This window comes from Athene cunicularia, assembly GCF_003259725.1.
Source record: "Athene cunicularia isolate RWA chromosome 5 unlocalized genomic scaffold, athCun1 chr5_part1, whole genome shotgun sequence".
NCBI lineage: Eukaryota > Metazoa > Chordata > Aves > Strigiformes > Strigidae > Athene > Athene cunicularia.
In genome coordinates, this window is record NW_020799101.1 from 39,992,664 (window position 1) to 40,005,562 (window position 12,899).

A 12,899-nucleotide genomic window follows, 5' to 3' on the forward strand; every position below is an offset into this window, starting at 1 on the left:
CGGGCCGGGCCCGGCCCGGCCTAGAGGGGCTGCTGCGGGCACCTTGCCCTGCGGCGGGCACGTGTTTTGCTTTGCCTTGTGAGCGCCCTGTATTGCAGCAGTTGGTACTGCATTGAGCGTTGTTACTCTGTTAAAGACAAGCTTTGTTAGCGCAGCTTCCCAGTCACAGATGAGTATCTATCATGCTGTCTTGTCTCTTCGTGCCTGCCAGAAGTGTTTCCAGGGCTGAAGTGTGGCTTTGGGCACAGTCACTTAATTACCTTCCCCATAACTTGCAGCTAAAAATGTGACGTCGTGAAAGCGTGTATGAATGTGGTGATAAATGTCTGGTATTCTAAAAGGAGTGGGACTGATAGTATGAAACGAACCTCAATAGTATAATGATATAGGAGGTGTTTAAAAATAATCATTATTTCACGCAGGGTAATTCACATGCAAACTTATTTAACTGTTCAGGGGTGCTTATGAACTTGAACTTGGAAAAGTTTATGAACGTTAGGTAGAAGTGGCATTAACGATTAACGTTTATACTTCAGTATACTTTATCGATAGGGGTTTGTTAACAATGATCTCATGCGAGTAAGAAATTTTCCTTTTCACCTTCTTCCTACATCTGCAGCTTTCAAAGCTTTGTAGAGCAGATGAGTTCTGAGATGTGACTTGAGAGAGAAGAAGACAGAGGTTTGTTGGACTTCAGTTTTCAGCATGAGTTCCTGGGGCAGCTTTTCCTGTGTCTGTGCTGATTATTTCTCTTCTTTTGTTACTTCCTACTTCTTTCAGTCAACCCTCAAGTACTGTATTAAACTAATTGATGGGTTTGCTGAACTGATAAATTCTAGCCTAAGAAAACCACTCAAGCCTTCCAAAAATTTGGTTAATAGTTTTGCTGACGTTTGAAAGTATCTCCCCATTAGCACTGCAATATTTAGGATGAAAGTTGCAGGTTCTAGGGCCAATACAATGTCACTTTGACTTCTTACCTTGGAAAAAAGATTCCTATCCGGAAGTCTCTTCTGCTGAAGGTAGCTGTGTTATCTTGTTTTCCGTCCTTGCTTGACTTCAACTGACCAGGCAGTACAAGGCAACTGCATTTGCACCACCACACATATTCCACTATTGAGTGATTTTTGTATGTAAAGTTTGTTAAATAGCAGCTATGTTCTGGTGTTACTGATTTGAAACAAGTCATTGGTTTTAGCTGAACTATGCTGAGCTGTTACCTGAGTCAGTTTCACTGCTGCAACCAAACCCGGGGTTACTTCTAGCTCATATATCTAAAAATGTTACGCATTTGATGAGATGTTAGATAAATGCATCTTAATTTATGCAGGGCTGTTATAGCCAGTACAAGGACTGTCCTATAAATATATACCAGAAATGTGTATGGAGATACTAAAACTTGTAGATAACTCCATCTAGGTAAAATTAAGGTATTTTTTCATTGATTTTTTTCCACTTTATCTTGTAAAGATCAAATTCCTAAGATATCTGGAATCAAATTCAAATTGATAAAATTATTTTTAACATCTTTGAACTCTGCCACCAGATGGTGTTATGAGATTTGAGATGTTAAATGATTCAAGCTGATTATAGGAAAAATAAGAGGATACTGTGCATTATGAATAACTTCTTTCTTTTAATTAAAATGTTTTTCATGTTTGTAGTGGAAAGGATTTTTCTCATCTATTTTGTAAAATGTAAAAGGCTACTTTACATTTTGACCCGAAGTTGACAGAGCTGCTAATATTCAGCTCTGGGGCAAACTGTGTTATGGAGATGTAAGGATTCAGACAGACCCCTGTATTTCTATTAGCTGGTGATTAATGACTGCTGTTTTAATTTCTGGGATCCTTAACTTGAATTTCCTTGTCACCAAATCTCCGTATACAGATGAGTGACTGGACTACCCTGCTTTGAGTGCTTCAAATCACTCTCCAGTGGTTCTTCATGGTTCTTACCGTGTAGTGACTGTATAAATAAAAGCAGCCTCCTGACTGAATGCTCTCCTGCACACTCTCTTGTGTCGATGTAGATCTTTCTTAGAGAGTCTGAGTCATTTTGCCAAGGCCAGGTTCCTGCATCTGTGGAAGTGGAATAGGTGGGATGTATAGTCTGTTTTGATTTGGCTTCTGAATCCCTGTTCTTAATTTGTAATCAGTGAAAGAGACATATTATGCATATCTGTGAAGGGTATTATAAGCTTAAATACCCTAGGAAGGAAAAAAAAGATACAGAGAAATGTTACGGAAGTAAGTGTAAAATTAAGTGGTGCGTATTTCTGTCACTGTTATAAAGGTCTCTGTTGAAGACCTTTTATAAAGTGACACCTTTTAACCTTTTATAAAGGTTATCAGAATAACCTGTTGTGAATTCTTTTGTAAGTCACAGAAATCATCTAAATCAGGTTATTTATCATGCATCTTGTGAATCACTGCGTTGCTTCTTAATAAGACTTTGTCTCAATCATTATTAATTATGTTTGAGGCTGTAATAGTAGAAGGGGTACAAAGACAATTCCCCCCTCCGAAGGGGTCTTAGTTGGAGTATTATGAAGTACTAATAGGGATCTTACTTGGAGTACTGTGTCCAGTTTTGGACGTTTCTCTTAGAGTTGTGGGAAGTTTGGAGAGAGGAATGGCAGTTTTAGCAGGCTCAGGAAATGTGATGTTTGAGGAAAACATCTGAAGAAAAAGAATTTGCATATGTTGAAAAATGGACTGGGAGTACAGAGGAAAAGAGAAGCTTTCCAGGTGTATGAATTTTAGTTGTCCTAAATGACAGCATACAGCAATGGTGCTGAACAGCTCTCCATTCCAATCTGTATATTCCTGAATCTTCTGGTGCATAGAAAGCTGTCATAAGTAAGATACCAATAAGACATTTACTTTCACTAGGGAAGAATTGTCTCAGTTTACAGCAAGGAAAGCTTAGTTTGGGTATTATCAAAGTATTAGCATTGCTTATATATAGCAAATTAGATGCAATTTGATTGTGAATTAAGGTGTATATATTCTTCTGATCTGTACCCCATTCTTAGATTTACTGAAATAAAAGTAGCCATCACTCCCAACTCTGTTCATGCCAGTTGTTTCTGTGCCTGATGGGTTTGACGGGGATAGAGTTACTTTTCTTCATAGTACCTGGTATGGGGCTGTATTTTGGATTTGTGCTGAAAATAATGTTGATATCCCAAGGATGTTTTAGTTACTGCTGAGCAGTGCTTACACAGAGCCAAGGCCTTTTCTGTTCCTCACCTGACCAGCGAGGAGGCTGAGGGTACACAAAAGTTGGGAGGGGACACAGCTGGCACAGCTGACCCAAGGGATGTCCCACACTGTCTGACATCATGCTCAGCAAATACAGCTGGAGGAAGAAGAAGGTGGAGTGATGGCATTCAGAGTTATGGTGTTTGTCTTCCCAAGTCACCGTTACATGTGACGAAGCCCTGATGTCCTGGGGTTGCCTGAATACTTGCCTGCTGATAGGAAGTGGTGAATGAATTCCTTGCTCTGTTTTGCTTTACCTGTTAAACTCCCTTTATCTCAACAACCAAGTTTTCTCACTTTGACTCTTCAATTCTCTCCCCCATCCTACCATGGGGGTAGGGAGCGAACTAGTTGCCAGCTACAGCTGGTCTGTTTAAGGTATTTCTCTACAGTCTCCTTGTGTCCAGTATACCTTCCCTGTATATTGTAAAAAGCCAGCCATACTCATGGGATGGCATGCAAACAGTGTCTGCTCGATGTCTTTTAGGCTAGTTAGAGTAGTCAACTTTATTGCTTTTAACAGAAACTGAAAGAACTTTGATCTGTGGAAGAACTTCTGGCTCAATATCAAAACAGGTGAGCACTTGGCTGCCCAGTTATAACATTTGCTGAGCAGTGGTGCTGCTTCAGTGCTGAGGAGTCTAGAGTACTCCCAGTCTGTCATGAGGATGAAGTTTAAATCTTGGAAAGCAGGGAGGAATTTACCTTAAAAGTCTTGTTTCTGGTACGAGTGTTTTAACTGCTGGGCTGTAATACGGTTATCTCCTTTGCCACATTAAAAAATCAGCCCTGTGACTACAAAGTAGCTTGTAGAGTGCATGATAGTGTGCTAGGGGAGAATAATGCTGTTAGTCATGACTTAACTTTAGTAAATCCTTAAGTTTCTGTCTGCTGATTGGGCTGGGTTGCACAGATCAGCATCTCAGAATGAAACTTAAAGTGCCTCCCGCATATGCCCAGAAGTAATGTTAAGGTAATTGGTAAAAGTTACAATCTAGCAAGGGGATAAGTGGTGAATTTGTATGCCTCAAGGGCAATGAATCTGGGAAGGAAAGCTAGTCTTTGATTGTTGGTGCTTTATTTTGCATCAATTCTACTCCGGGTGATGAAATCTGAGCATAGGCCTCTATCTTGTTATGATGAATTACTTGTTTTTGTACAGCATTCGCACAGTGGTACACGGCTTTGATGTTTGGAGCAGTGTGTAATACAGGGAAATGGTTTTATCCTTATAAAACTTTTCCTTAAGAAAAATCTCTTTATTATTAGGCTTTAACAAAACATGTGTTAGATTAGCAGTCGTTACTGCTTTGTAGCATTCATTTATCACAATAGGTGGTTGGATACCTCTTTCAAAGGCCTGTATGGAATTCTCCAGGTTTTCCTATGAAAAGATCAGGCTTCTTGGCAGATTAGCAAAAGAAATTGTGTGGTGTGGATAATCAAACTGTGGTCTAGCCTCGCAGTGGTTGTGTAAGTGTTTTCCAGGGCCTAAATAGACTTCTGTTCCTAGTTCTTCTGAGCAAGAGGCTTCTCTCCAAGTCAAAATGACCTTGTGTCCACCACATCCTCCCATCAGCCAACTAAAGATTTCATGAATGCACTTTGTGGTAAGTTGCTTCTTTCTTCTCTGCTCTCCTGTCCTGTCCTCTGTCTGTGGCAGCTGTATCGCTGTTCTACAGCTCCCTGAGAACATGTGCAGTTGGTCGCTAAAGCAAAAGGAATGACATCTTTGTGAGGAGCTGAGGAGCGTGTTGCTGCAGAGCATTCTGCTGCAGTGAATTTCTAGACTCCTGTTCTTGTCAAGTGTAAAGTTTCCACTGCTGTCTGTAGGGACATGCAGCCTTTAGGCAGGGCAGTGCTGCTGATCTCTTTGAGGCCTCCTGAGGATTTCTAGGCAGCTGGAATGCTGGGCTGCCCGCCCCACTCCATGGCACTTGTAGCTTTATATAGTCAGTGTTCTGCCACTGATCTATAGCAGATTTAACCTTGACGTGCATTTTTAATGTATGTTATCCGGTAAGGTTGAATAACTGTGGACAAATGGATGTTGGAGCAGGAAGTAGTCTAATGCCTTATTTTCTTTGTGGGCTATTTTTACTTGTGAGAATTGTTCTCCAAAATCTCTGTAGCAGACTTGCTTAAGTTAATTAAAACTGTGTGGCGTTTCCAAGCTCTGGGCAGGTGCAGGCTATGGGCAAGTTGCATTTACATCACATAGTTGTAAAATGCATCCCTTCCCTTTAAAACAAACAAAAAATGACCCACCAAATGGTTACATTACCTCAAAGTAGAAAGTTGTTAGAACATCTCACTTGCTTTAAAGGCTTTACATTTTGCTGTTGACATGTGTTTCTCTTTTATATGGTGGTGGGTCTCTTTGGCAAAGCCTTATCTTTGCTTGCAGTTTGCTCATATTTTAGAGTAGCTCATTTTCCTATTAACATCCCATAAAAACTAATTTGCCATGCTATACAGCAAGTTGGTGATTTCAGAAGCACAAACTGATGAATCTTATAAAAGCTTGAAGGTTGTTCGGTGTTTAAACTATGGGGTTTTTTTTTTGTTAAAAATTCAAATATGCCTGCATTTCTGAAGTTTCTTGATATGAAAGTTCTGGGATTGAACAGACTAGTGTATGATGAGAACTGCCATCACTCACTGCATGGCTCAAAAGCTGCCTGGTTCTTGTTGCTGTTGCATAGTGCTTGAGGGAATATCTTGAATTTATAATGTTTTTCAAAGTACTTCATGGAAGTTCTTTTATAGTGAAATTGTACTTCTTCATTGAAGTGAGTCATGGGTTTTACATCAGGATTTGAGAGAAAGCTAAGGATGAAGGGAAGTGGTTTATCTCTATGTAGACAGTAAATCAAGAGGTGATCTGGAAATAGAACATGGGTCTGTCTTCTCCCAGTCCCTGTAGCATCTACTGAATTTCTTTACTTCTGAGTCCTTGCCTCTAAGGGCTTCTCTCTGTAGAGATGAAAGTTTCACTTTTCATAGTGACATCCAATAGCATTTGAATTCCATTAGTATTTTTAGTACTCTGTCATAAGTAATGCCCAGTTGATTGGGCAGTTAGCCTAAAACTCTTCCTGTAATCGTGTATAGTTACTATATGTTTTAATTAGCCAAAACAGGTGTAATGGTAACTTCCACTTGTGAAGACTTTTTAATGTTATATGCTAACTGGTGTCAGCAAGTCACCATACTTTACTGGCCTGCTTTTCCTGATTTAAGTCCCATGCTGCTGTTTCACCCCTGTGCAGAATGAATTCTGTAAATACTTGCGTAATCTTGACCAAGAACCTGAGCACATGCAGGGTATTACTCAGCTAAACTAAAAAGTAGTGCTAATGAAGTATGTTGGGGGGTACAGAATAAGTTAATGCAAAAGGAAGTGTCTGAAATTAGTGCAAGGACTAGCATCCTTGCCTCTTAGGAGTAACTTCATATTAATCACGTTAAAACAGCTCTCATGTTAGGTAGGCATCAAAATCTGTGTCACTTGTGTATAATCATAAATAATTCTCTTAAATCTGTTGCTGCTGCACAGATCTGTGGATAAATGCTATGTTGATGGTATGTTCCTACACTCACCTAATAACTTAGTGGAAAATCATGAGGCTGAAAGATCTCATTTTCTGCCTCTGCTCATTAGCTTAAACTTTCCTTAACTGCTGTCTTAGTTGAAATATGTTTAGACACGTGGTTTCAAAAAAATTTGTTCCAAAACTTGGTATTTCTGTGTTCAGACCTTCCATGAAGGCAGGCGCTTTTGCATGCACATAACTGATACCACATCAATTTATATGTGTGCTCTATATGACCTAGGGTGGTGCAAATTCTGAATGATCCTGTACCTTTGTTGGGTTATTAATAGCAGTTACTAATGATTAGAGTACATCAGGTGCGAATGCATATTTAAACGCTATCAGGTATTTCAGTGAGATCAGGAATGGCACCCCAGGAATGCTGGTTAGGGAACATAAGAAGATGATTGAATTTCCTGTTGTGTTTTAAGTGTGTTTGTTTTGGTATGATGATGTGGAACTTTTTTAGGGAGGGAACTGCTTTTTCTGTTGTCTAAAGGTGAAAGGGCTATTGCAATTCTCAATTTCTTCCCCTTTAAACTGGATAGATGCTGGTCCATATGTTAACTGTAAATGGACATGCAAATATGGAGAAGAGTTATTTGTCAAAGAACCACATTTTGGAATTAGAGTGGGTGCGGGTTTACTTGCTTATTTTTGTTTGTTTACAGTTGGACAGTACTGAAGGTCAAAGCTACTTTAGGTAATCTGGATTTCATAAAAATCTGGTTCTTGACCATTGCTCACAGCTTCTAGTCAGTACCAGATTCAAAGGGTTTGTTGCCTCTGATAGAGAAGGTTGATGGTAAATAATTAGAAATAACTTTGTGGGGTAAGCTGTGGAGTGAGCTATTGCGGAAGGCTATTCTAGGTTAAGTTTGATGGTATTAGCTGCGTCAGCTCTGAAGTTGACCAGTGTAAAATAGCAAAGCTTGGAAGGATTTGTCTTTCTGTGTAGAGATGTAAAAATGCCTGTTAGCAAAAAGATACGTTTCTTTCCACTTTAGGGTGAGGAACTGCCTCTGCCAAGTCAATAACAAATTATTATAACGCTTGATCATTCTACATCTTAGTGTCTTTTAAGAGGAAAGAAAACGGCAAAGATTATATCCTGTCACTTATGCAGTCATGTCCATCTTTGTATTGTAACCTAGGCTGTGATGTGCCTCTCTAGTTTAATTGCTCTCCTTATGAATTAAACATTGTCATAAAATACATACAGCATTTAATTTGACCTGTTGTTGCTTTTGTTTGCATATACGCAAGTCTTAAGTAGGTCAGTGTTAAAATGTTTTATATTCTGGTGCAAAGTTTTGAATAATCTTGTACTGTTAGGAATAATTAATGCAAATCAATAGCTTTTATTAATGATTCAAATACATATGGTGCCCATGTAGAACATGGTGTTAGATAATATATCTTAAATGCTGTCTAAATTGGGTATTGCAGTACATGCACATGTGTAGTTCTTACTGAGGTTAATGAGAAAAATACTGAATTTAAATAATTGCAGGGTTTATGGTGAATAAATGGACTGATAGACCTTGAAGACTGACAGTCTTTGTCATGACAGGCTTTTCTTTAATTTTCCTAGGGCCTTAAATATCTTATCTGAGCTGCCCTTTGTACCAAAATACAGAACTGAGTTTGCCCTGCTCGGTTTTCCCCAATTCCTTATGTCCCTCTCATCATCCTAGTTGAAAAATGGTTTGTTAATCTGATTTAAGTAGCTGAGAGGATTTCTACAGATCTCTGTTTGCTTGTAAAATAAGTGCTGTGTTTTGCAGCACAAGGAAAAAAATGAAAGAAAGGGAAAACTACTTTTTATTATAGCTGGTTTAGATGAGTACTCAAAACTACTTTATCTCTTTCTGAAGAGTATTGACTATTCACGAGAGGTATGTGTTCTCTGCAGAAACTCAGTGCAAGTGTTTCCATTAATAGTAACTTTTACTTACCAAAACAGATTAATGGAGGGGGGAAGTAATCCGTAATATTGGTTCTTTTAAAATTATTTTTCTTTGCAGGTATGGGATAAGATCTTTCCAGAGTAATAAGCATGGTTCGAGAACGAAAATGCGTATTATGTCACATAGTGTACAACTCAAAAAAGGTGAGTCGTGAATGCTTTACATCTCTTGGTAGATACTAATATGAAGATACTAATGAGATGTTTGTAAGAAGTGCTTTTGTTTTAGAATTGTGCAGAGTATGAGGGTGTTTTGCTCTACCAGGAATATATTGATCTAGGTCTATCACAAATGAAATAATATATTTGCATGTGCTTTAGGGTATCTTTCTTGAAATGAGCCGTGCAGTGTGCTTGATTCAGTACGTTAAAAATATTGAGGTCTTTGATTTCTATTTTTTTTTTTTTATATTGTTGTATAAAGATGCTAAAGTGAAAAGCACTCAAACTCATTTGGCTATAAATTGCGATATGTTAAGAATACTGTACTACACTTTTTTAATTCTTTTTGGAAGATCTGTGTTTCCTTATGGAAGGAGATTGTGGAATTATGCATCACAGCATGTGTTCATTAATGTGTCAACTTGATGTGTATCTTCTCTGTACTGCATATCATGCAAAGCCTGCACTGAAACTGAGTGTTTCTTAATGGACCTTCATATATTGCTTAACCACGTGGCGCAGGGATATCTTGCAAATGCAAATGTATTGATTCACACAGCTCTTCAAGGTAGAAGATGTTTCTTTTCCTTTGCAGATGGGGTTTTAAGGACTAAAAGAGGATACTGATTAGTATCTGTTCTTTGAAGACCTACAAACACTTTGGCTCAAACAGCAAGAGAAAGTTAAATCTTCTGAACTGCTTCCTTTTACTGAACTGCGACCTTTCCTTCTCTTCTGGCAGCTCTCTTTCAGTAGCAATTAATTATAACATCGCTGCAGTTCATGGATCGAGGGTGCTGTAGAGAGCAAACTGACATGTTACGTAGATCTCAGTTTCTGAAGTACATCTAACAGTAAAACAGTATGTGATGATGCAATTACAGCTGTGTCGTAATGCAAATACAGAGAGACTGCTCAGATTGCACAGAAAAACTGTTTTAAGAACTGTGATTCTGGAGAGTGGTGTCAATGGGACTTTTAATTAACATTATGAACAACAGTAATTTGTCAAAAATCAGTCTAATAAGCTTTTCTAGGTGCACCCCTGTTTGTGTTTCTCCTGGAATTCTGCTCCCCTTCTATTAAATTCTAATGACTCCTGTGTGTCCTTCCTCAGGAAAGGTAACATTATATGAGTTCCTGAGTGTGTGACTACTTGTGCTTTCATGGTCACAGAAATGGGAATGGCAACTGCTACAGCTCTACAGGAATAGCATACACCTTCCTGCAAGGCAAAAGAGCTCTCAGAAGTGAGCTTTTCAAATATGGTATACCATTTTGTTTTGACCAATTTTACTTTTTTCCCCTTGTTGAAGGAGATGGAAGAACACATGAGAAGCATGCTTCATCACAGAGAACTTGAAAACCTGAAGGGAAGGTATGGATGAGAACAATCTTGCATCCTTCCTCTCTGTGCATTTTGTATGTCACTCTCTGAGAGAACTCATGTCCTGTTTCCCACACAAGCTGAATTGCACAATTTATTTTTATGCATTGCTTAGTTGCATGCCTTGTGATAAAGCTGGCAAGGAGCATGTTCTCTTAATGTCAAAAACTCGAGGCAAACAATTATGTGGAAGAAAGATCTGTATTTCTTGGTCTGCAGTGAAATAAAATAAAAGAACGTGGTTTTAGGTCTTGTCATTTTCATGCTTGGTTTTTTGGAAGCAATAGAGTTCTGCTTTTGGCAGAATAGGTATTTTCCTTTTTAAAATATTCTTTTTAAGTGATGTAGAAACAATTGTTAATCTTTTAAACCACTGTGAGAAGACCAATATCTTGGGTGTAAAGTCTGCATCTGCTTGAGTGACTGCTTTGTCCTCTGCCACCCTGGTCCAGTTTCGTTAAGGGACCTAACCATGGTGGATGGTGTTTTCCTTCTGATTTTCTTGGTTTTATTTGCAGCCTTTGGAAGGCAGGAGGAGAGAGCTAAGGGGTATTCAAAGATCATCCTGATAATATGGAATCGAGTTGTAACCAGAGTGCACTTAAAAGTGCTTTCAGGTGTATGGGCTTTGAGGTAGCCACAGAGATCAGATAATCCGCACTTAAGTATTTGATCTACAGACAAATTTTTAATTATTTTGCAGCACAAACTTTATATGGAAATGGTAAATATCTTTTAAGCACCTTTTAAAGGATAAGTGATCCTCTTTCAACTCTTAGAGGTGTGGGACGTCCATTTTGTCAGGAAGGACATCTCTCTTACGTTCAGAGAAGCAAAATTGTAGACTACTTCTGTTTGCATGCTAGCTTTTCATTCAGGTAGCTTTTATTCTGTTGTTTTGTGTAAGGTGAGAGCAGCTGTTAGGGTTCAAGGCCCCTTTTTTTAGAGAGTTAACTATTAAAGAAAGGCTGAGTGAAATTAAGGCTCTAATCTATACTATGATAGATACGAATGCTGATGTAGTTAAGTTGTGCCAGGTTGAATGCTTGTAAAATTCTTAAACTGTTTTGTTTTATAATGTTTCAAAACTAGAGGAAGTTAGAAACTTATTTCTCTTCAGTAACTTTTTATATGCAAAACGTAAGTATAGCTGCAGAAAGATGGCCACATTTGGAGCACAAGATTTTATTACATCCATGCCACAGATGAAGACATTTGAGTCAGTTGTATAGTATTTTATACTAGTGTTGTGTATAATTTCTAAGTATTGCTGTAGTTTGCCTAAATCAGCAGCTTAAAATGTTTTTAGGTGTAGACTTACAGGAAAATCTGTATGTGTATGCTGCTTACATCTGCTAACATTTCAAATTCTCTCTCTCTCAAAAAAAAAAAACCAAACCAAAAACCAAACAACCCACCCTTATTGCAGGACAGGAAGTAAAAAGTTACTGCTTACCTTGAAGTGCATATTAACTGTCCATAAATAACTTCTGTTGTCTAATTTCTACTTCCATTTAATATTTGCTTAATTTGTCTGGAGCTTCACAGCAAGTTAATAAACTGGGAAAAGAACTTCTATCTTCAGAATCTCCATCATCAGTTGTGTGGACTATCAAAATCTTAAAATATATCAGAAAATTAAATAATCTTTCCCTCTTGAAACTAAATGTGTTTTAGTAAGATTCAGAAAATCTTCAAGTTGTCCAGATTAACAATCTTGTGTCACATTGAGAAAATGTATGAAAGCAACTTTTCAGAAGCTGTTTTGGTTTTTTGCAAATAATAATTGCTTTGTAGTAAAGATGGAGGTAATAAAAATCATAAATTACTCACATTTTCCACCCTCTTCTTTTTTTTTCTTTTCTCCTGCCATTACCATCCCTTGCTCAGCCCTACATTTCTTGGGTGTTTTTTTGTTCTGAGTTCAGCTACTTGAAAAGAAAACAAACCAGAAAAAACCCAGGTAATCTTGTTTCCATCTCTGCTGTGCCCCACACAACTGTGTCTTGGGAGCTAGGAACATTCTGAAAATGTGCCTGGTATCAAGCACATCATGCTATTCGATATCTGTTCTGCTGAGCCTGAAAAGGATTTGTTCTGTTACCAAACAGCTGGGAAGGGGTTGCTCAGAAACCAGAATGTCCTCTGCACTGGAAGCTGACTTAGGGCTTCTGGTCAGCTAACTGGTAGAGCATTTCCGTTCTGGACTTTATTCTTCTGACAGTGGTTCTGAGATCACCTTAAAATTTTATGTATTTTGGCAATTTATTTCCGGCCTTCTAAGTTTGTTGTTTTGTTTTTTCTTATTAGTTTATGATTCTTGAAGGTAATGGTAATTTCTAGAAGTTATATATAGTGTCTGCAGTGCCTTGCAAGTGATCTGATAATTCTTGGGTTTCTTTCTCCATTGATACCGAAAAAGACGGTCGAGGAAGAACTCTCTAAGACTCAGGCTGGGGGTATTACAAAGCAGGCATTCTTTATTGCAGTGCTGGGTGAACGGGGTATCTCTCCACCTA

At 38.3% G+C, this 12,899-nt stretch overlaps 1 protein-coding gene across 3 annotated transcripts in view; it reads left to right on the forward strand.

The window, feature by feature from the left end:
• The first annotated feature begins 641 nt into the window (after nucleotides 1-641).
• ZNF106 (zinc finger protein 106) overlaps nucleotides 642-12,899 on the forward strand; it is a 40,963-nt gene continuing 28,705 nt past the window's right edge. Inside the window, exons 1-4 of one of the 3 annotated variants that reach the window (XM_026849402.1) lie at nucleotides 642-681; nucleotides 4,780-4,876; nucleotides 8,890-8,975; nucleotides 10,310-10,371. In XM_026849402.1, the coding sequence (XP_026705203.1) occupies nucleotides 8,922-8,975; nucleotides 10,310-10,371 (116 nt within the window). In that variant the 5' untranslated portion in view covers nucleotides 642-681; nucleotides 4,780-4,876; nucleotides 8,890-8,921. Of the gene's footprint in view, nucleotides 682-4,779; nucleotides 4,877-8,647; nucleotides 8,761-8,889; nucleotides 8,976-10,309; nucleotides 10,372-12,899 lie in introns of those variants that run through there. The other 2 variants (XM_026849400.1, XM_026849401.1) reach the window with 2 other exon arrangements.